Source organism: Urocitellus parryii, chromosome 11 (assembly GCF_045843805.1).
Source record: "Urocitellus parryii isolate mUroPar1 chromosome 11, mUroPar1.hap1, whole genome shotgun sequence".
NCBI classification, from domain to species: Eukaryota; Metazoa; Chordata; class Mammalia; order Rodentia; family Sciuridae; genus Urocitellus; species Urocitellus parryii.
The window spans coordinates 15,573,902-15,592,730 of record NC_135541.1 but is presented as its reverse complement, the minus strand read 5'-3'; the positions used below and the strand labels follow the sequence as shown (position 1 = coordinate 15,592,730).

The window sequence follows — 18,829 nt, the reverse complement described above, 5'->3', positions numbered from 1 at the left end:
CTACCTTTTGGTCAGTCCACCTTATTTGGGTATCAGTGGAAATGTCAGCTCCTCAGAGGGGTTTTTCTCTGACTATTCAGCCACCACCACTACCCTGTATTATCTCATCACCATTTTCTTCATAGCACCCTAACACCACCTGCCTATCCTGTCTGTCAATTTTAGTTGTTTCTCATTATCTGTTTCTCTCTTCTGGAATGTAAGATGAATGTAATAGAAAAGCAGGGGTCTCATTCACCAATGTATTCCCAGTGCTCAGGACAGTGCCTCGTGCACTGTGTCTCCAATTAAGTTCTGGTGCATGAGTCTGATATCTATATTTTATGGACAAGGGAACTAAGATCACCAAAGGGGAAGTGACTGACCTGAATTCACTCAGTGAATGGTAAAGATGGGATTTGAACTCAGGTGGCTTGAGCTTTCCAGGGTTAATCCTATCACTCTGTGTTGTTAGTCTTTCCTAGGTTTATTTCTTCTCTTTGTTCCACACAGCTCAGCATCCTTATGGGCTATGCTAAGAATTCTATATAGGGCACACCAAGTCTAAATATCTCCTACCTCTGCCAAATTCTTCTCTTACCTGTTTGATTTATTCAACAATATAGGAGTACACACCATGTGATGGGATAAGGATGTAATACTAAGCAAAACAGACACAGTCTTTTCCCTGATGGGGATGATAACATCTACCTCAGAGGATTTATGGTACTTGGCATAAAGTGTTTAATGAAGATGCTGTTATAGCCAGGTGTAGCGTCTGTAATCCCAACTTCTCAGGAAGGTGGCTGAGGCAGGAGGATCATAAGTTGGAGGCTAGCCTGGGCAATTTAGGAAGACCCTGTCTCAAAAAATTAAAAAGGACTCAGGTTGTGGTTCAGTGGTAGAGTGCTTGACTAGCATATGTGAGGCCCTATATTCAATCCCCAGCACTAAAAAAATAAATAAAAAATAAAAATACCCCCCCCCCCAAAAAAAAGCAAATGATGAGGAGTAATTTTTTTCCCACTGAAGGTATATAGTTCTCATGGAGCACTCACCTTCCAGGAGCATTCTGACAACTCATCCTGTACCAGTCTTACCTTGCTTCTGCCTCCACATCTTGGCCCCAGGCCAAGCAGAGGGACAGCCCAGTGTATATATCTATCTACTCCCAATTGTTATTTCCAAACACTAAACTTGCTGCAGTCCCTGTTGAATGGAATTGGAGTAACCGACCCTCATTTGGGATATTGGCTCTAAGGCCATGCCCTTGTGGGGCAAAAGTGACCACACCAGCCTGATTCCTGGCAATGGTGCTTTACCAGAACTTTATGCTATTTCTTTTCACTGTAGATAAAAGGGTGTTCAATGGCAGTTTCAAAGGATGCTGGGTGACGTTTACATCTATCCTCACAACTGCGGTGACATAAATCAGGACTTGAACATTTACCAAAAACATCCTTTTTGATTTCTGCTGGATCACTTGAAGATGCCCATTCCCCTAGGTCAAAGAACCTGCCCTGCCTCTAATCATAGGAGCCAAACACTGATGCTTCAAAGCCCTGGGGACACTTTTCACCCTTCCCTGTTTGCCTTTCAGTAGTTAGAAAACCCTGATTCCACTGAGAGGCTTGGTGGGAAGGCCTTAACCACTTGGGGGTGGCAGTGTCTGCAAAGGCAAAAGAACCAATGAGATTGAGAGTATTGTTGAGGCTGGACTTGGCTGCTGTCCAGCTATGAAAAAAGGTTAAGGTCATTTGGGGGGTGGGGAGGGAGGAGCCTGGGAAAAGAACTACTGGCCACACCCCTGGGTTTTCTACTGGCAAGGTTCTATTTACTTCTCAAAAGCAAATTACTCACAGCTCAGTGGTTAGCAGTTCTCTTGGCCTGTGGTAACTCCAGTCAGAAACTGGAGACCAGGCTAGGCTCCCCCTGCATTGCAGGAGAACAGATGAAAGGAACCCAGGAAACCCAACTCCTAGGTAATGCTCCACACCAGCCCAGAAATGCACTTTCCAGATTAGAAAATGGAGCAAGAGGCCCAGAGCAAAAATAGCCATTAGCAATATTGCTTACCAAAATGTAGACATGAAAAAGTTCCCATTAACTTTTTTCCAGAAGAGTCCTAAGAAGGCATCTTGGTTGACAAAGATTTTTGTCTTTTTTTTTTTTTTTTTAATATTTATTTATTTTTTAGTTCTGGGCGGACACAACATCTTTGTTGGTATGTGGTGCTGAGGATCGAACCCGGGCCGCACGCATGCCAGGCGAGCGCGCTACCGCTTGAGCCACATCCCCAGCCCCGATTTTTGTCTTCTTAATACAAAATATTCATTTCAGTCCCTGACCCAAATATTAACAGCTGCACTTTAAAAGAAAATTTTTAGTTGTAGTTGGTACAATCATTTACTTTTATGTGGTGCTGAGAATCAAACCCAGTACCTCACACATGCTAGGCAAGTGCTCTACCACTGAGCCACAGCACTAGCCCTACCCCCAGTTGTACTTATTTTGATGAACACTTGATTGAAATTCTTGGAACAATTTTATCTTATGCAAAATACAATAAAAACCAACCTTTCGGGACTAGGGCTGTAGATCAGTGGTAGAGTACTTGCCTTGCACACGGGGTTCGATCCTTAGCACCATATAAAAATAAATTTTAAAATATCATGTCCATCTACAACTAAAAAAAATATTTAAAAACAACAAAACTTGCATGTTGTGTTAGCTAGGTTGTTACTCCTGGTGTTTTTCCCAGCTAGAGAGCATGTGTATGGTATACCAGGAAGCACATGGGCCTAGATCCAGTGGACCTTGCTTAGTATGTGACTTAGAAAAGCCTCTCTCTTTCCTCAGTCTTTCCCCTCCAACTATAAAATGGGAGCCAGAATACTGACCTGATTTCTCCCGAGAAACCTCAACTTTTTCTCCCTTGCTTCCCTAAAGAAGGGGATGATTAGAAAAACTGTATGTTGTGACATTAACCTCATAGAAGCAACTGCATTTAGCCTACATCTGATTCCTAAAAATTTAAGTAGATACTGTGGGCCAGGTTGTGCTTCAAAGCAAGGATGTAGCAATAAACAAAAAAAAATGCTCCTGGGCTGGGGATGTGGCTCAAGTAGTAGCGGGGTCCCCTACCATAAGTGAGCCACTGCGTTCCATTCTCAGCACCACATAAAAATAAAATATATTGTGTCCACCTAAAACTTAAAAAAAAAAAAAAAAATGCCCCTGCCTACAGTTTGGGTTAGGGAAAGGGAGAAGGGAACAGGTGGGTATAATACACAATAAGATGGTTAAAAGTGCTGTTAAGAAAAGTAGGGCAGAAAAAGAAAACAGGGTAAGGAAGCAGACTGCTATTAATTTTTCATTTTTTGGTGCTGGGGATTGAACCCTGGGCCTCATGTATGCAAGGCAAATACTCTACCAACCCCCCTGCTATTAATGAGATTGCTATTTTAAATAAGACGGACAGGGAAAACCTCATGACACCCCCCCCCCCTGGAGGGGGAGGGTGCACAGTACTAGAGATTGGACCCAGGACCTTGCATGTGCTAAGCACATGATCTAACGCTGAACTGTACTCCTAGTCTCCTAATATTTGAACAAATACCTGGAAGAAGACTTGAACCATGCAGTTATCTGGTAAAACAGTGCTCCTCACAGAAGGAACATAAAGTACAAAAGACCTCAAGGTGGAAACAGCTCTGTTAATGGGGAAGAGAAGATAGTGTTGGAAAGGTAGTGGCCAGCTAGATAACTGAGGGCCTTATATGCCACTACTAGAATCTGGACTAGAGAAGCAATTGAATGAGTCTGTTCTGACTTTAATCCAGAAAAGACATGACAGTGTCATGAACTATAGTAGTAGTGACTGGATTGAGGATTATTTTCTGAATTAGTGCTAACAAACTAGATGTGGAAATTAACAATTGAGGATTATTATTATTATTATTATTTTTGCCAAGCAATGTAAAGTTGTTGGACTTGCCATTTACTGGAAAAACTGGGCTACTAGGGGGAGGATGGCATTTTAGCATGCGGATGTTCAAATTAAATTTCCAAGAGATACCAGAGCAGCTGAATACTTTAGCCTGGAGTCAGAGGAATGAGTCAGTCTGCAGATACAAGTGAGGCTACCTATTTAAAACTATGAAAATATGGGGGGAAAAACATGGAGGCTACCTTCAGGTAATAGTTGTTAGATAGGAGTGGTGGTGCACACCTCTAATCTCAGCGACTAGGAAGGCCAAGGCAGGAGGATCCCAAGTTCGAGGACAGCCTCAGCCAGACCCTCAGAAACAGTGAGACCCTGTGACCCTGTCTCAGAAAGGATGGGGATATAACTTATTGGTAAAGTGCCCCTGGGTTAAATTCTCAGTACCAAAAACCCCAAACTGAAACAAACAAACAAAAAAAACCCAATAAATAGATTCTCTGCCAATTATTTCCTAAAATTTCTTTCCTTTGTTATTTAAATCCAAGAGGCCAGCATACTTTTCATGCCCAAATATCCTCTTGCAGGCCTAATCATCTCAGAGTTGCCTGTGGGGAAAAAAAACAACAGGGTCCAGGATATCACCATTTCAGAAGAGAGCACACTAAGGGAGGTTTGTGAACACAGAACTAACTTGTACTTCCACACACAAAGATTAAGATTTTAAATAGTATGTAAACAATAAAAAGCCTCACAAAAGTCTTACCAAGATTTAATGTACATTTATTCTTAACACGTGGAACATATAGTATAAAGATTTCATACTGAATAAATGATATTCATTAAGCCAAAAAAGGAAAAAAAGGAGGAATTTACATCAAGTTTTAGCTACATTGTTGAAATACAAATATGCAGATTTTATCACTGAAAAAATCTCAATTGTGTTTCTTCATCAGGAATTTCAACTGAACCTAGAACTTTTTCACAACTCGATTAGAAAGAAAACAAAACAAAACAAAAACCCAGAAAAAAATAAACTATAAGTTGATTGGCTGCTGAGACAGCAAGGACTTTTTACAGAGACCTGTACAGCATCACACCAAGAGGGGCGATGTCTGGCAAGAGATTAAATAGCTGTGTCTCGCTTTGTGCAGGTCACCAACTTGTTAACTCGTCATACTATAAAGGGGTAGCTGGGAGAGGGACCAAACTGTGGGGATCCAAGGGTATGTGCAATGTACAACGTCATATATATACACACGTGGCAGCGCAGTCGCTGCAGCTAAAGGTTAAAACCAGTTCTAAGAGGTGATCTCAGGGTTATTCATACAATCAAGGAGGAGAGAAAGAGGTCAGGGTGTTGTAGGTTCACACATGATACTTTGGGGGAAAAGCCTTTTTTTTTTTTCTCCTCAACGTTTAACTAAAAACATTTTTAAAAACTACAGCTTGCTGCTGACCCAGCGTCTTCTCTCGTTTCCATGTGAGACATTATTATTACAGTATGTTTACAGTATCAGGTGTACAGTACAGTACATGAAAGGGTCTACACTCTACTGCACAGGCCTCTCCAGTGAACAGGGTCTGCTCACAACTGCGAACTTCTCGGCTCCTGCGAGATTGTGAATGTACAACGATAAACCACACACAGTTCAGCAGTCACCTTTTTGTCCTTCAGAGTTTTTTTTTTTTTTTGTATTTTTTTCTTTCTTTCTTTTTTTTTTTTTACCATTAAAAACAGTTATGAAATGTGGCATCCCGTTGATGCAAGGACCGGGGAAGCCATTTTTAGTTTGTTTTTTTGTTTTTTTTTTTTTCCCCAAACTCACTGTAAACAACAGTAACTTTGGTTAAAATAAAAAAGTCTTCTATGTAGGCAGAGCTTTGTCTTTTCAAATAGGGTGGGGTCCTGAGGGGGAGTAAGGTAAGGACAGGAACAGAAGGGCGTGAGGAGTGGGGGAGTGGGGGAGGAAAGAGAAAACAGGAGAGACTTTTTTCCCAAGGGAGAAGCTGGACAGCACAGGGTAAACTGGATTCTGAGGTGGTTTTGCATAAATAAAGGGCAACAGTCAGTTTCTAAGTTCTCCACACACGCACACACACACGGGGGGTGGGGGGGAGGTGTCCCACGGCTGTCATGACTGGCCAATCAAAAACAGTACATCACAAATGACTTGTGAAACCAATGAGTTCATCAATGGTGACACTGAGATGTCCAACAGCCGCGACTCATACAGAGTGAACTCGGAGTGGTTCTCGTCCACCTTGGCCAGGGCAAGCAGCGCGCGAGCAGCCCGCCGCATCATGTCCACACTAGTTGGCTCAAAGGGTGGGTTCTGCATGTGCAGGAGGCTGGCCTGGCTCTGTTGGAATTGCGTGGCAGCAAGGCTGTCCTCAAGGAAGCCCAGGAGGTTGCCGATGCTGCCCTTCTGCACTGCAATGGCACGGGCTGCCAGGCTGTCCCCCTGCGCCAGGTTGGCCAGCAGTACCACGGCCATTTCCCGGCACACTGGGTTCTTTCGGTCACTGAGGAAGCGCACCATGGTGCTATACAACTTCTCCAGGCGGCTGAAGGGGGGTGTGGCCAGAATCAGGTCCACATTGTTGTCCTGGATGCTGAGTTTGCTGAGGGTTTCCAAGACCAGTCTCTGGGGGGAGAGGACGGCATTGGGGCCCAGGGTGGAGAAAGGGTCCTGGGCTTCAGCTGAAGGGCAAACTGCCCAGTGTAGGAGTCCGTCCAGGACAGGCAGGCAAATGCTCTCGGGGTATGGGGAGAGGTCCAATTGCCCCGAGATGTTGGCGAGCGTGACCAAGGTGTTTTCCCGGAGCATCTCCAAGCAGTCCCACCACCACTCCACTTTGTTGCAGCTCACCCCTTGGTCCTGTTCCTCCTCCTTCTCATAAGTTAGTGGTGCCTGCTTTCGTTCTGGGTGCTTGTGGTGCAGCAGGATCAGCTTGCCCAGGATGAGCAGCAGCCCTGGGTGTTTAGACATCTCAAAATCATTGCCTGGCACAAATGACAGGCTTCGGATGGTATTGGAGACACAGACACAGCGCTTGGCAAGGGAATCCTGCCAATCCAGAAGGGTACACAGTGGGGTCTCATCCTTACTGTGGGGTTCATCCTCTAGGATCTTGATGTTCCGGTGGCTCTGTGCTGGGTTAATGCCAAATGGAAATTTGCTGCTTTCCTTGGTGGCTTCTGCACTTTTAGCTCCCTCCTCTGTCAACGTGCTAGATCGAGTAGACAACATGTCATCCATAGTGGCTGTGATCCGTTTTTCTGGAGGGCCATCAGGTGGGGGTCCCTCTTGTTCTGTCGTCCCTGGCACACCCTCTACTGTTATGACATGTTTCCGGGGGGCTGCTGGACAGGGCACAGGAGGCCGGGAAGGCAGCAGCTCTGTCTTGCTCTCAAAGTGGGTCTGGATATGCTCAGTGGTGTCCCCCCCACCAATCCGCCAGTGCAGCAGGCCACTGTCAAACTCCTGTACACGCCCAAGCTTATCTGAGCAGTCCACCACAAACGGGTCATTCTTCTGTACGATCTTTACTGGAAGCTTGTCAAACTTACTGATTAGCTTCTCCTCACAATTCTCTGGAGCTGGCTTGTCCTTGCCTAAAAAGGCCATCTCCTCATCATTTTCAACTGTCTCCTCTTCTTCTTCTTCCTCTAGTTTAGGACCTAGAAGTTCTTCTTCTTCTTCCCCCTCCATGGGGGCTGGACTAGACACCTTGCTGAATCTCCCAGGATCCAGAAGTGTTCTCTGTCCTGGGTCACCCACCTCATACTCCTTTAAAATGCCAAAGATCTCAATCAGGCATCGTCGGAAATATTCCACAAGGAGCTCCAGCAACCCTGGGAGCTGGAAAAGAAAGAGAAATATATTAAGGGAGAAAAGTGGCCTAAGAGAATTCCTGACATAAGAAATCTCCCAAGCTCTAACCAATCTCTCCTTTCCCTCTAGTCAGATACTTGCATCACTTGGAGAGGCAGTCACTCCTTTTCCCAAAGGCTTCTGCAAGCAAATCAATCTCTCTTTCTCTCTTTTTTTAATACCCGGGCAAAGTTCTTCCTTCTACCCAAATGTTGCATAAATATGCCCCAGGAGCACGTACAACCAGAAGAATGAGAAGTGATACCTCATTTATATATGATGTGTCAAACTGCATTCTACTATCATGCCACCCCTCACCCATCAGGGCCACCCAACTCTCAGCCTCCTCATTCTCAACCAATCTGCTTTTCTCTTCAACAGGCCAGTTTCAAACCTCTTGGTCATTTGCCTTTATCCCTCTGGAACACTCTCTACATCCCACCACCAAGTGGAACCTAAGTCTAATAGTGGTGGGATGACTCTTTCCAAAATGAGCTAGGAGAAGGGAAGGCTGTGTAAAAGATGTTCACTGGCTCGTTTCCAAGCTTCCCAACATTATACGAGACTCAACCTCCACGAGTCTTGTAGCACCAGTGGGACAAGGCTTCAGATCTCCAAACACTAGTTCAAGATGGTGCTAAAGAGACAGAAACTCCAACTTAGATCCCATATTGGCCATGTACCTTGAGAAGAATACACTAATCTCCAATCAGATTAATTTTTGGCTGACTGGTATAGCAGAATGGAAAACTGGAGTTTTAGAATTAGAAAGATCTAGGCATGAGGTCTAGCTTTTCCAGGAACTAAACTAGCTGTATGAAATGATGAAAATTCTTCACATTTACATGGTTGTTGTTTTTCTTGGAGCGGGGTGTTTAGGGGTGCTTTACCACTAAGATACATATCCCTAGCCCTTTTATAAAATTTTGAGATAGGGCATTTGCTAAATTGCTGAGGCTGGCCTTGAACTTGTGATCCTTCTGCCTCAGCCTCCTTCCTTAGTCACTGGGATTTATAGGCATATGCCAATGAGTGGCACAGAATCTGTAATTCTTACCAATACCAAAACCTTTCTCCCCAATAAAATTCCCTTTGAAGTCAATCCTAAATGATGGCATCAACATGATACCTTTCACAAGTTGCTACTATCCTCAATGTCCTGGGCTCATGCCCAGTTCCAAAAGAAGCAAAGTACAGATATGGAAATTATCAGAGAAACAAAGAAGACCATTTTGGTTGAGGATAGCTTCATTTCCAGTGTCACTTAGTATTATCTATGTCAAGAAGATTCCAGGCCCTTGCAATCTACCCCAGAATCTGTACTCACCTGACTGAGGTTGAAGGTCATAATGCTGTTGTCATCATATAGCAGGATGTTAATGGTGTCTAATGCCCACGTGCTCTCTGCCAGAAGCCCAGACTTGAGGGACATCATTACCCGCCATGCCTCCGGGGTTCCTGAAATAAACCTTTGTGTAGTCCAACCACCAAGCCCAGGTTGGCTGGAGGTAGCACAAGGAATGCTCCATCAGTTAGGGTACTCTGAAAATCGTAGCTCTCTCTGGGAGATGACACACACCTGCCCCTCAAGGCTTTTAAGCTCTCTAGGACATCACTGCATGTCAGTGCCTTAAAAGAAAACCTGAAATCAAGTTATTTCTCATTCTCCAAAGCTTTTGGGCTCTATTTCAGGCAATACCGGACCAGATTTAATCATATTCAGAGTATCAGGATAGAGGGAACAATGAACAGGATGAAAAGGGGTAGATTAAACAACTCAATCAAGGAGGTCTCCTTACCAATGTCTTTCATTGTGAGCCGCCTTCTCTGCTTCAACACAGGCTGTGTAGCTTCAACAGAGCCAGGTGGGAAGGTGATATCCCGCCGAATCATGGGGGGCTGCACAGGGGCAGGTGCTATGTGGGAGGCAGGTACTGGAGGGCCTGCCTTCTGCATTTTCATCCCAGAGTGCAGGAATGGAGACTTGCTAGGAGAGGTACGGTTCTCCATTGGCCGGGGCAGGGGAGCGGGGCTGGATACCTGAGGAATGTGATTCTGCATGCTTGGTGGGGGCTGGTAGTTAGATGGAGGGGGCCTTGTCATGGTGGGCACAGGGGCAGAGGGACCATATGGAGGCTGGCGTGTGCCATGGGAAGGCCAAGGGCCTTCATGGTTGGCCCTCTGATCCGTGTGCAGCATTTCATCTGTTCGGTTCACACCATGATAAGCAGGACCCTGGGGGGCAGAGCCTGTGCTCTGCCTGTTGGCATAATTATAGGTCATGTCATTACGCCCCTGCCACATGGTGCCTTGCTGAGCAACTTCAGCTGATGCCTGTATGGGGCCGCCCATCATTTGCGGTGGCATGTTCTGCTGGGCATTGGAGCCAGGGGGTGCAGAGACTCGGTCTCGGCCAAACTGGAATGGAAATTGATTCTGGGGGCCGCCTGCTGGTCGGCGCTCAGTAGCAGCAGTGGCAGTAGCAGGATAGGCATTGCCATACTGGTTGTACACATCTTGCTGAGGGGAAGGCTGGGCAGCTTGTTGCTGGCTGGCAGACTGAGACTGGGCGGGGGGCAACTGCTGCTGTTGAGGCTGCCCCTGCCCAGTGCTGTATGGCACGCTGTACATCTCTCCTTCATGCCGTTTGGCAGGAGGGCCGTATGTGCCATCCATTGGCCGCTTATAATTCTAAAACAGAGAAAAGAAGAGAGGAAGTAAATAATCTGCATTTAGGGACCCCAATCTACAGATGCCAAGATGGTTACAACCAGACACTTGCTGCTTCTACTTCTCTGGAAGAGAGAACACAGACACTAAGAGAACAAAGGAATCACCTTTATAAATTATCTTTTCAATTTTTTTTCTGAGAACAATCCTTATTTTCTATTCCTCTGTGGCTCTCCCTTACTCCAAGGAGAAAAATGTAAGACCTCAAAACTCAAATTAAGGTCCGTTTCTAGCCCTTTTGGAGAACTAGGGAGTCTGGATTGGACTCTGAACAGGAGCCCAAAAACTTGGCTCTTCTGACAGAATTGGCAAGCTGGGTGAGAGGAATGCCAGAATACCCAAAATAAGCTTCTCAAGACTATCACAGACTTGATTAGGTTACTCACTGCTTTAAGGGGGTGGGGATCAGTACAATCCTAGTTACTCCCCTCCTTACCTGCTGTTGCTGCTGATACATTGTGGTCTGCTGGCTGGGAAAGGGGCTACCGGAAGGGGTGCCTTGGGTGGAGAACTGATTGCCATAGGAATCATGTCTACAGGAGGGAGAGAAACAGAAGATTAGGATGGAGAATGGCAAAACCTAAACAGCAGTGGCACCAAGACCAAGTTTAACTCACCGTTGCTGCTGCTGCTGCTGCTGCTGCGGGGGGTAGCGGCTAGGAGAATACATCCCCGAGTCTGGGGTAGAAGGCATGAGATTGGGCTGGGGGGCCCCAGTGCCCATATTTCCCTCGGGCCCTATTCCAGGCTCCGTCCTAAACAAAATTAAAGTACCAAATTGAGTTCACTAGAGCTGTGGGGTCCAAGAGGTGGGACAAGAGCAGGGGCTGTACTTACCTCACTCTGTCATAAGGACCTCCATAGGGGTAATGCTGCCGTGGTCCCATAGCCACATTTCCGAGCCCAGGGCCTGCAGCTCGGCTGTAGGGGTCACCCATACCGCCATTGGGGCCCTGCCCTGAGGACATGAAGGGATCACTCCCTGGAGCTGAAAGGAGAAAGGCAGGCAGTGAGCAAACTGATAAGTCAGCAGGCCCAGCAATTTACATGTTGCCTGCTCAGGCCCTCTTCAGAGGTTGGGTCTGTTTTGTTATTCCTGACAGGTTCAAAACAGACCTAAAGAGGACCCAATCAGCAAAAGCAAATACTTGTTTAAAGGTGACAAGGTAAGACCAGGAGGTAAGAAAGGAAGTCGGAATGACAGAGGTATTTAGGTTAGGTGGTATATCTGGAGATGAAGTAAGGAAATGAGGATGGCTTGATAACAACCCCCAGCCACTCAAGACATCCCAGTTCCCTGGCCCTGTCTTCATGAATACATGGTCAACAGTAATTGGTCACCTTTCCTCATGCTGCCATAAGGATCCTTATTTGGCTCATAGGACATGCGCCCCATCATGTCAGAGGTATTCATACTGGGCTGATACCCAGGGTTTGGAGTCATGGAATTCCGTTTCTGGAATGTGGGGTCACTTCCATCAGGAAAGGCATCCTGGATCCCGACTGAATTGCTCCTACTCCAAAGTGAGAAAAACAAAACAAAAACAATTAAAACACAAATAGGCCAAATCCTCCATAAGACAAGACATACAGGAGTTATTGGCTGGTCAGGGAAAGGCTGGCCTTGGGCTGTACAGGAGTTGCCATGTTTCTGGGGCCCCCTAAATGTCTTGCCCCTGCTCCTGGCCTTACCTCATGCCTGGCAAGGGGGGGATCTGACTGTGTGGTGTGGATGCTGGAGTTGGTGGCTTCAGGTCTCCTCCTTCTGCCATGGAACTGCTGGTTGACTGAGGAGTCTGTGGCCCCTGCATAGACCCTGATCCCGCTGTGAACAGAGATGCAGGCTGAGAAGCTTGCTTGCCAGGAATGTTTCTCACAGAAACACATAAATGCCCCAGCAGTCAGTCGGTCTCTCTCTTTTTTTTTTTTTTTTTGGTATTGGAGATTGAACCCAGTATCCTCACTCTACCACTGCTAGGATTGAACCCAGCACTCTACCATTGAGCTACATTCCCACCTTAAGTATTTTGAGACATTGTCTTGCTAAATAACTCAGGCTGGCCTCAAAACTTGTAATCCTCCTGCCTGAGTCTCTAGAGTAGCTAGGTAAATTATAGGTGTGTGTCACCCCCCCAGCTCAAGGGTCTCTTTTTGTAAAGGATTTCCCTAAGGCCTTTAAAGCCTGGATAACCCCTCTCACAGGAGATGATATGCAAGGCTAGTTCATAAAAGAGGGGAATGGATTTTGTACTGCTTGCTTTTAACATTTACAGTGATGTGGCTATGACATCACCATGCTGATCATTTCTTGAGTCACTGCTAGCTTCCCCAACTACTTCTCTTTACATCCCCAAGGGAACCTATTAAACAAAATACCAATGCTGGTGCACAAGAGGGTCCCAGTCAGGGTCCCCAAAACCCAGGGTTGGGAGGGACCACCTTGCACCCAACCCGTGGTGCAAGAGGAGCTAAGGGATTTCTATTTTTTAGCACCAAGCACAATGTCATCCTCAGGTTCAAATGTTCCTCTAAGTTGATGAGCACATAACTACCAGTAATTAATGTTTCCATTAGTTACCATTCCCAGCAGCAGATATCCCACTGCTGAGGCCTCCCTGGATGATGAGTCATCTCAGGCGCTCATTACACCCTCAGAGGTCAACACCAGGGCACATATGTTTACACCTACCTTCTAGGGCCCTAGCCTTCTTCCCTCTCTGTGCTAGTTAGGCCCCAGCCCCCTCTCAGAAAGGAGGGTGGGCAGAGGCACTCTGATCAGAAAATTCCATTCATATCCCTCCCCAGGCCCCTCCTTCCCATTCATTACCATCTCAGCTCCCTGGGGAATTCAGTTGAGTTACATTCTAAGGCACTGACATCAGTGGGCCAAAGCTCCCAGATGGCCCAGCCTCACTATTATTTGTCAGTTCCCCCACTCTTCTCGTGTCCCTCCCACTTACTAGTTTACAAACATTTGGCAAGATGCCAGGTGAACAATGAAAATTAAAACTTAATGGCTGTTGCAGTATATCTCCCAAGGGAATTGCTGTTGTCCGCTCTTTAATCTGCCAACCTGTTAAGCCCTGTGATAGGGCAGAGCAAAGTAGAGCACACATCCCTGGTACCTGCCCTGCTACACTGGAGGTAGGTACCACTGAGCCAGGTGATAGGTACCACTGAGCCAGGGCAATAGGTCCTGGGCCTCGGTGGAGCTACTCAGTCCATCCTTACCAGGAGAAGGGGGTTGAATCTTGGGCTGGGACTTCTTGGAATCAGCAGCTGCAAAGATGTCTGGGGGAGGATCTTCTCCCCGCTCAATCTTGCATTCAAAGGCATAGAGACACTGGATATACTGCTTTTTCAAGGAGCTGGCAGCACTGCTTGATGTGCCCACATTGAGGTTGGTTGCAAGTTCCCGCCATTTTTTGTTCTTGTTGACCTGTACAACCAATTAGAAAAGTTGGGGTACACCTTCCATCTGGTCATCCTGCCTACATGCCCCAAACCCAAATGGATTCCTGCAAGGTATTCCTCTCTTCTGGAATCATGAGTTTACTTTATCCTCAGCAAGCTCCACTGCAACAGAACTCAGAAAGTCTGATGTTTGCTGTATACAAGTGTACTGTGAAAATAGTGTGCAAAGCTTCTTTAGATCCAAATCCTACTTTTAAAATCAATTAATTTACTTACATATTTACCCTACCTACCTAATTACTTACTTACTTGATTGGTGATGCTGAGAATTGTACCCAGGGCCTTGCACAAGCTAGGCAAGTGCTCCACTACTACCCATATCCCCAAGCCCCAAATTCTATTTCAAATATACAAGAAAAACATTTTATAGAATGGAGACCCTTTTGTCAATGTCAATGACTACCTTATTTAACTCATTTTGTCAAACTGGGGGTTTTCACATCTGATTTTTTTTTCTCAGTGTGGGGGTCCCTGCAAATTTAACATTCTTATGCTGCTGCTCCCTATAAACCCCTTTCCCCCACCAGCCACTGCCATGATTGTCCAGATGTTCAAGGCCTTTGTGACTTTTGTGTGTTTGTGTGTGTGTGTGACTTCTTTGTACCCTCTCAGTGGCCAGCCTACAGTTCTTTCTACTTTTTTCAGTCTCAGGGCACACTGAACAAGACCATTGACCAAATGCTCCCCACAACTAAGATTTTCTTCATTAGCTAGGCAGGTCTCCTTTTTCATGTATCCACCACTTAGGAAGCCTGAACCCAAAGGGTTGGGAACACTGGCTTTCCAGTTCTGATTTACAAGGAAAATTTAATATGTTGTGATGCCTTTTGATCTGGTGTCTATGATACCAAAGGACAGAATTTAAGGAAGCACAGACAGGGACAAAGGGAGGTGAAGAAATACTTCCCATAGTGGTGGTGTAACACATAAGCTGTCTTTAAAGTTGATGGCATTGGTGGGTGATACTTCAGATTTCCTCCCATATCCATGCCATCTCTGGCCCAATCTATTAGAACAGCTCCTCCCCTCCACATAAACTCTGCTAATCTTTAGAAAAGTGCAGGACTCTTATAATTTGCCTTCCACAAACTAATTTATAAAAATAAAAGCACCCTCATTTCCGTGAATTCTTATCGTCTTTCAAATTCAGTTACATCATAGCAACTGAAAGGTTTTCATCCTTTTGCAAACTGGAAGACAGGCCTAGGCTTAGGATTCTCTCCATAGTTCATTGTAGGTTCAATGAGTTCAGATGCCCATCAATCAGAAGTATGCCAAACCTAACCCAATATGCCCCCTTTTCCCTACAGGCAGGAGAAGCCTGACTGTGAGAACTCAGTATCAAAGAAATGAGCATGAATACACCCAGGGTCACCTCAAAGCTTTCTGTGGCTTTGCTCCCCATGACAATTATGGGGCAGTAGGCACTATGGGGCAGTATGCCCGTGTCTTGTTTTGTTTTGTTTTCCTTTGTGGGGGAGGGAAATATAGCCTGAAGGGAGAAGGAATTCATAACTGACTGTTGGTTGGCTTCTTTCCAATCACTTTCTTTTCTGCTAGTGACAGCCGTTTTCCTCTTCTGGTTTAGAAGGTTTGGAATAAGTCCCTCCCTGCCACACCTTCCCTCTAAGCTTAGTCACAAACTCTGATCCCAGAGCAGGTTTCTGGTCTAGAGACTACAGACCACACAGAGAAGCAGTCTGCAAACACTGTGTGCTATCTGTTAGTGTGGCCTCACTTGTTTGCCTCTTAGACTGAGTCTAAAACAAAACTGTAAAGTATCAGGGAGTGGGGGCAAAACTCTGGGTGGCATCTGTTCAGAGGTTTTCAGCAAGGATTAAACCCATTCACTTAAGTCTCCCATACAGAGTAACTACACACATATTTTCCAACACTTCACTTTACTTCTTCCCTTTATCAATTATTTCTATGAAGAAGCTCCTGAAATCACATCTCCATTAAGAAGTTTCCTGGATTGAGAGGGTTAACAAATTCTCCGCCTGCTCTTGTAGTATCTTGCCAATCAATTCATGTGGCAAAAACTTTGCTGAAAGCTTTATTATTTCTAACTTTTGTTTGACATTATACCCTTCAGAGTGGTTTACAGACCTTGAAATGGTCACATTTGTTCTGAGGAGTGAAGACAGGACTCAAAACTAGGCCTATCTCTCCAAACCCTATACTTGTTACTATGCCAAACTGTCTCCATGGAACCAGAATATCTAAGAGCTTTCTTTATTTTTGTACTTTAGTGGGGCCCCACACTAATAACTCATACTACCAGGAAGGTCTCAGTCTACTGCATTTGCCTTATCTCTGGTAGCCTGTCTTCCTGGTCTGACAATAGTATATGACCTAGAGTAAGAGAGTGCTGTCCCCAAGGGATACACAGTATTATAGAAAGCCAATGAGTAACCTGATAGGGGCTTGGGGGAAACAAGGGGAAGTCAACTCTTAGGCACTCACCTGAGTCAATCCACCAATCTCCTTCACAGACACATAGAGGCGATAGAGGTCCAGAGGTTTCCTACCCACAGCTGGCAGATTTGTCATGCCCATGGCCTTCTCCTCTGTGAAGGCCAGATAACGGTCCACCCACATTTTCCTCTCAGGCTCACCACCAAGCTCATACAACTTGGTGATCTTCTCATTAGTTGTAGTAGAAGAACTGGACTTCTGGAAGAAGCAGGTCAAAATTCATAGAATGAGTCAAATCCAAACCCTATGTTAAAGGTCTGAGAAGCTTAAGGGAAATGGGTAAAGCTTCTTGCTTTAGGTGGTCACTAAAGGTCCTGCCTTTATAAGATTGCAGGATCAAAAGGAAGCAAGATTGAAGGGTCAAAAGGAAGCCAGAGTTTCTTACCATAAAAGAAAGACTGTAATACTAACTATATGGTACATACTGAGAGCTGCCTTTACTTATCTGGTATTATAACTTCTCTCCTTTTTTTTTCTTGGAAGTGGGGTGGTATCAGGGATTCAACCCAAAGGTACAAGTACCTTAACCACTAAGCCATATCTCAAGCTCCCAGCTCTTTCCTTTTTTAAAAATTTGGACACAGAGTCTCACTAGGTTATAATCCTCCTGCCTCAGCCTCCTGAGTCACTGGGATTATATAAAATGAACACCACATCTGGCACTTCCCTCCATTTTTAAAGATAAAGAACCAGACCCCAGGAGGCAACATCTAGGATCTTACAATTTTTAATTGGCAGTGAAGTTTCAAACCCTTGACACTGACACCTGACACTGAAGTCACTACTATCCCCACACTACTCCCCGAGAAGTCAGGACATACTTAATATTGTTTTACTTGAGAAACTCAAAACATGATTTGAAACAATGGGGTAGACTAAGATGAAAACAATCTCTTCCTCCTCTCAAAAAAGGATGGATCTCCCACCTGATTGAAAATAGTTTTGCCTGTCTAAGACAAGATACTGGCCCAAAGGACTGGAAGCCAGAGGTGAAAAACCACAGGACACTGCAGACATGATTTTTATTTTCCCTATTTATAGGGATAAGAAGATACCAGGGTTGCTATATAGCCTAACAGAGAACATACACAGGACCAACCTATGGAAGCCCAAGGACTCAATACCCTTGCCATTTCCCCCTTTATATAACACAGGCACCAACCATTCTTGCTGCTACGAGTAAGGTCCAGGAAGAGAAGGGCAACTAGTTACCCAGAGCACACATCATCTATCAGTGCTAGAATACAGGAAGCAGTTTCACAGAAGCACCAAACTGCACAGAGAATGCTATGCTGTAGGGTGTAGCATTTCCTCCACGACATGCAGCTGTAAGAATATGTTGTTTACATTCGGATTCCTTAGGATAACTCAAACCTAATTCAAATGAACTATTATTCTGAAACCCTTTATGATAAGAGGAGGATAAGCATTTTCAGGCTCGATGGAGTCATAAAAGGTTAAAATCATGTTACTATCTTCTTTCTATCACTGAAAAGGTTAGGATCCAAAGTTGAGAGGAGTCAAGACAAAATCATTACCTTGGATTTAGATTCTGTCTTGGGTGTCCCATCTGCCTTATTGTTCATTTTGGTAGCTGGAGTTAACTTGACGTCCCCAAGACCCATCATCTCTGGGCTGGCTGCCATCCCTATAAAAGAGAACAAAATTTAAGTCAACAGGTTTAGCAGTAACTTGCAGATCATTCTTGAACAAATCCTTGAGGTGAGCAAGGATCCTGGTCTGACAATAGTATATGACCTAGAGTAAGAGAGTGCTGTCCCCAAGGGATACACAGTATTATAGAAAGCCAATGAACTTACCTGCTGAATTGTTGGCCATAGTTCCACCCATGGGATATGGGGGTCCCTGAGGGTTGATCATGCCAGCCATACTATTAATTCCTTGTCCATAGGGAGGTCCAGTTCCCATCATGCCCCCTTGACTCATATTGGGATAGCCTGGTGGCCTGAGAAAGAAAATGAAAAGCAAAAAGTTTATGGTTCCCTCAAACCAGAAACAGGAAACATCTAGATACCCTTATCTTCTAGCTCTTTCAAAAGGTTCTAAGAGGGTCTTAACTCTATATAGCAAAAACTAGCTCAGTTCTGGGGCTGGGGTTGTGGCTCAGTGGTACAAAGCACTAGGCACTAGGTTTGATCCTCGGGCACCACACAAATAAATTAATTAACTAAAAAAATAAATAAAGGTATCGTGTCCATCTACAACTAAAAAAATATTTAAAAGAAAAACTAGCTCAATTTTAAGTGGTGTACACTCCTTGAATAGTAGTGTTCTACTGTGTCTTGAAAGAACTGCCTTCCTCTAAGTCACCTCCAAAGTTAAGCTG

The 18,829-nt window shown here is 45.1% G+C and overlaps 1 protein-coding gene across 4 annotated transcripts in view; it reads right to left on the bottom strand.

Annotated features, from left to right (window-relative positions):
- Window positions 1-5,636: 5,636 nt before the first annotated feature.
- Arid1a (AT-rich interaction domain 1A) overlaps window positions 5,637-18,829 on the bottom strand; it is a 76,649-nt gene continuing 63,456 nt past the window's right edge. For 2 of the 4 annotated variants that reach the window (XM_026391624.2, XM_026391625.2), the window contains exons 9-20: window positions 18,303-18,448; window positions 18,021-18,130; window positions 16,471-16,680; window positions 13,762-13,969; window positions 12,223-12,355; window positions 11,872-12,047; window positions 11,368-11,518; window positions 11,148-11,285; window positions 10,967-11,063; window positions 9,600-10,491; window positions 9,128-9,258; window positions 5,637-7,788 (exon numbers count right to left, since the gene is read on the bottom strand). In XM_026391624.2, coding sequence (XP_026247409.2) covers window positions 6,058-7,788; window positions 9,128-9,258; window positions 9,600-10,491; window positions 10,967-11,063; window positions 11,148-11,285; window positions 11,368-11,518; window positions 11,872-12,047; window positions 12,223-12,355; window positions 13,762-13,969; window positions 16,471-16,680; window positions 18,021-18,130; window positions 18,303-18,448 — 4,123 coding nt within the window. In that variant the 3' untranslated portion in view covers window positions 5,637-6,057. The remainder of the gene's footprint in view (window positions 7,789-9,127; window positions 9,259-9,599; window positions 10,492-10,966; window positions 11,064-11,147; window positions 11,286-11,367; window positions 11,519-11,871; window positions 12,048-12,222; window positions 12,356-13,761; window positions 13,970-16,470; window positions 16,681-18,020; window positions 18,131-18,302; window positions 18,449-18,829) is intronic. The other 2 variants (XM_026391627.2, XM_026391628.2) reach the window with 1 other exon arrangement.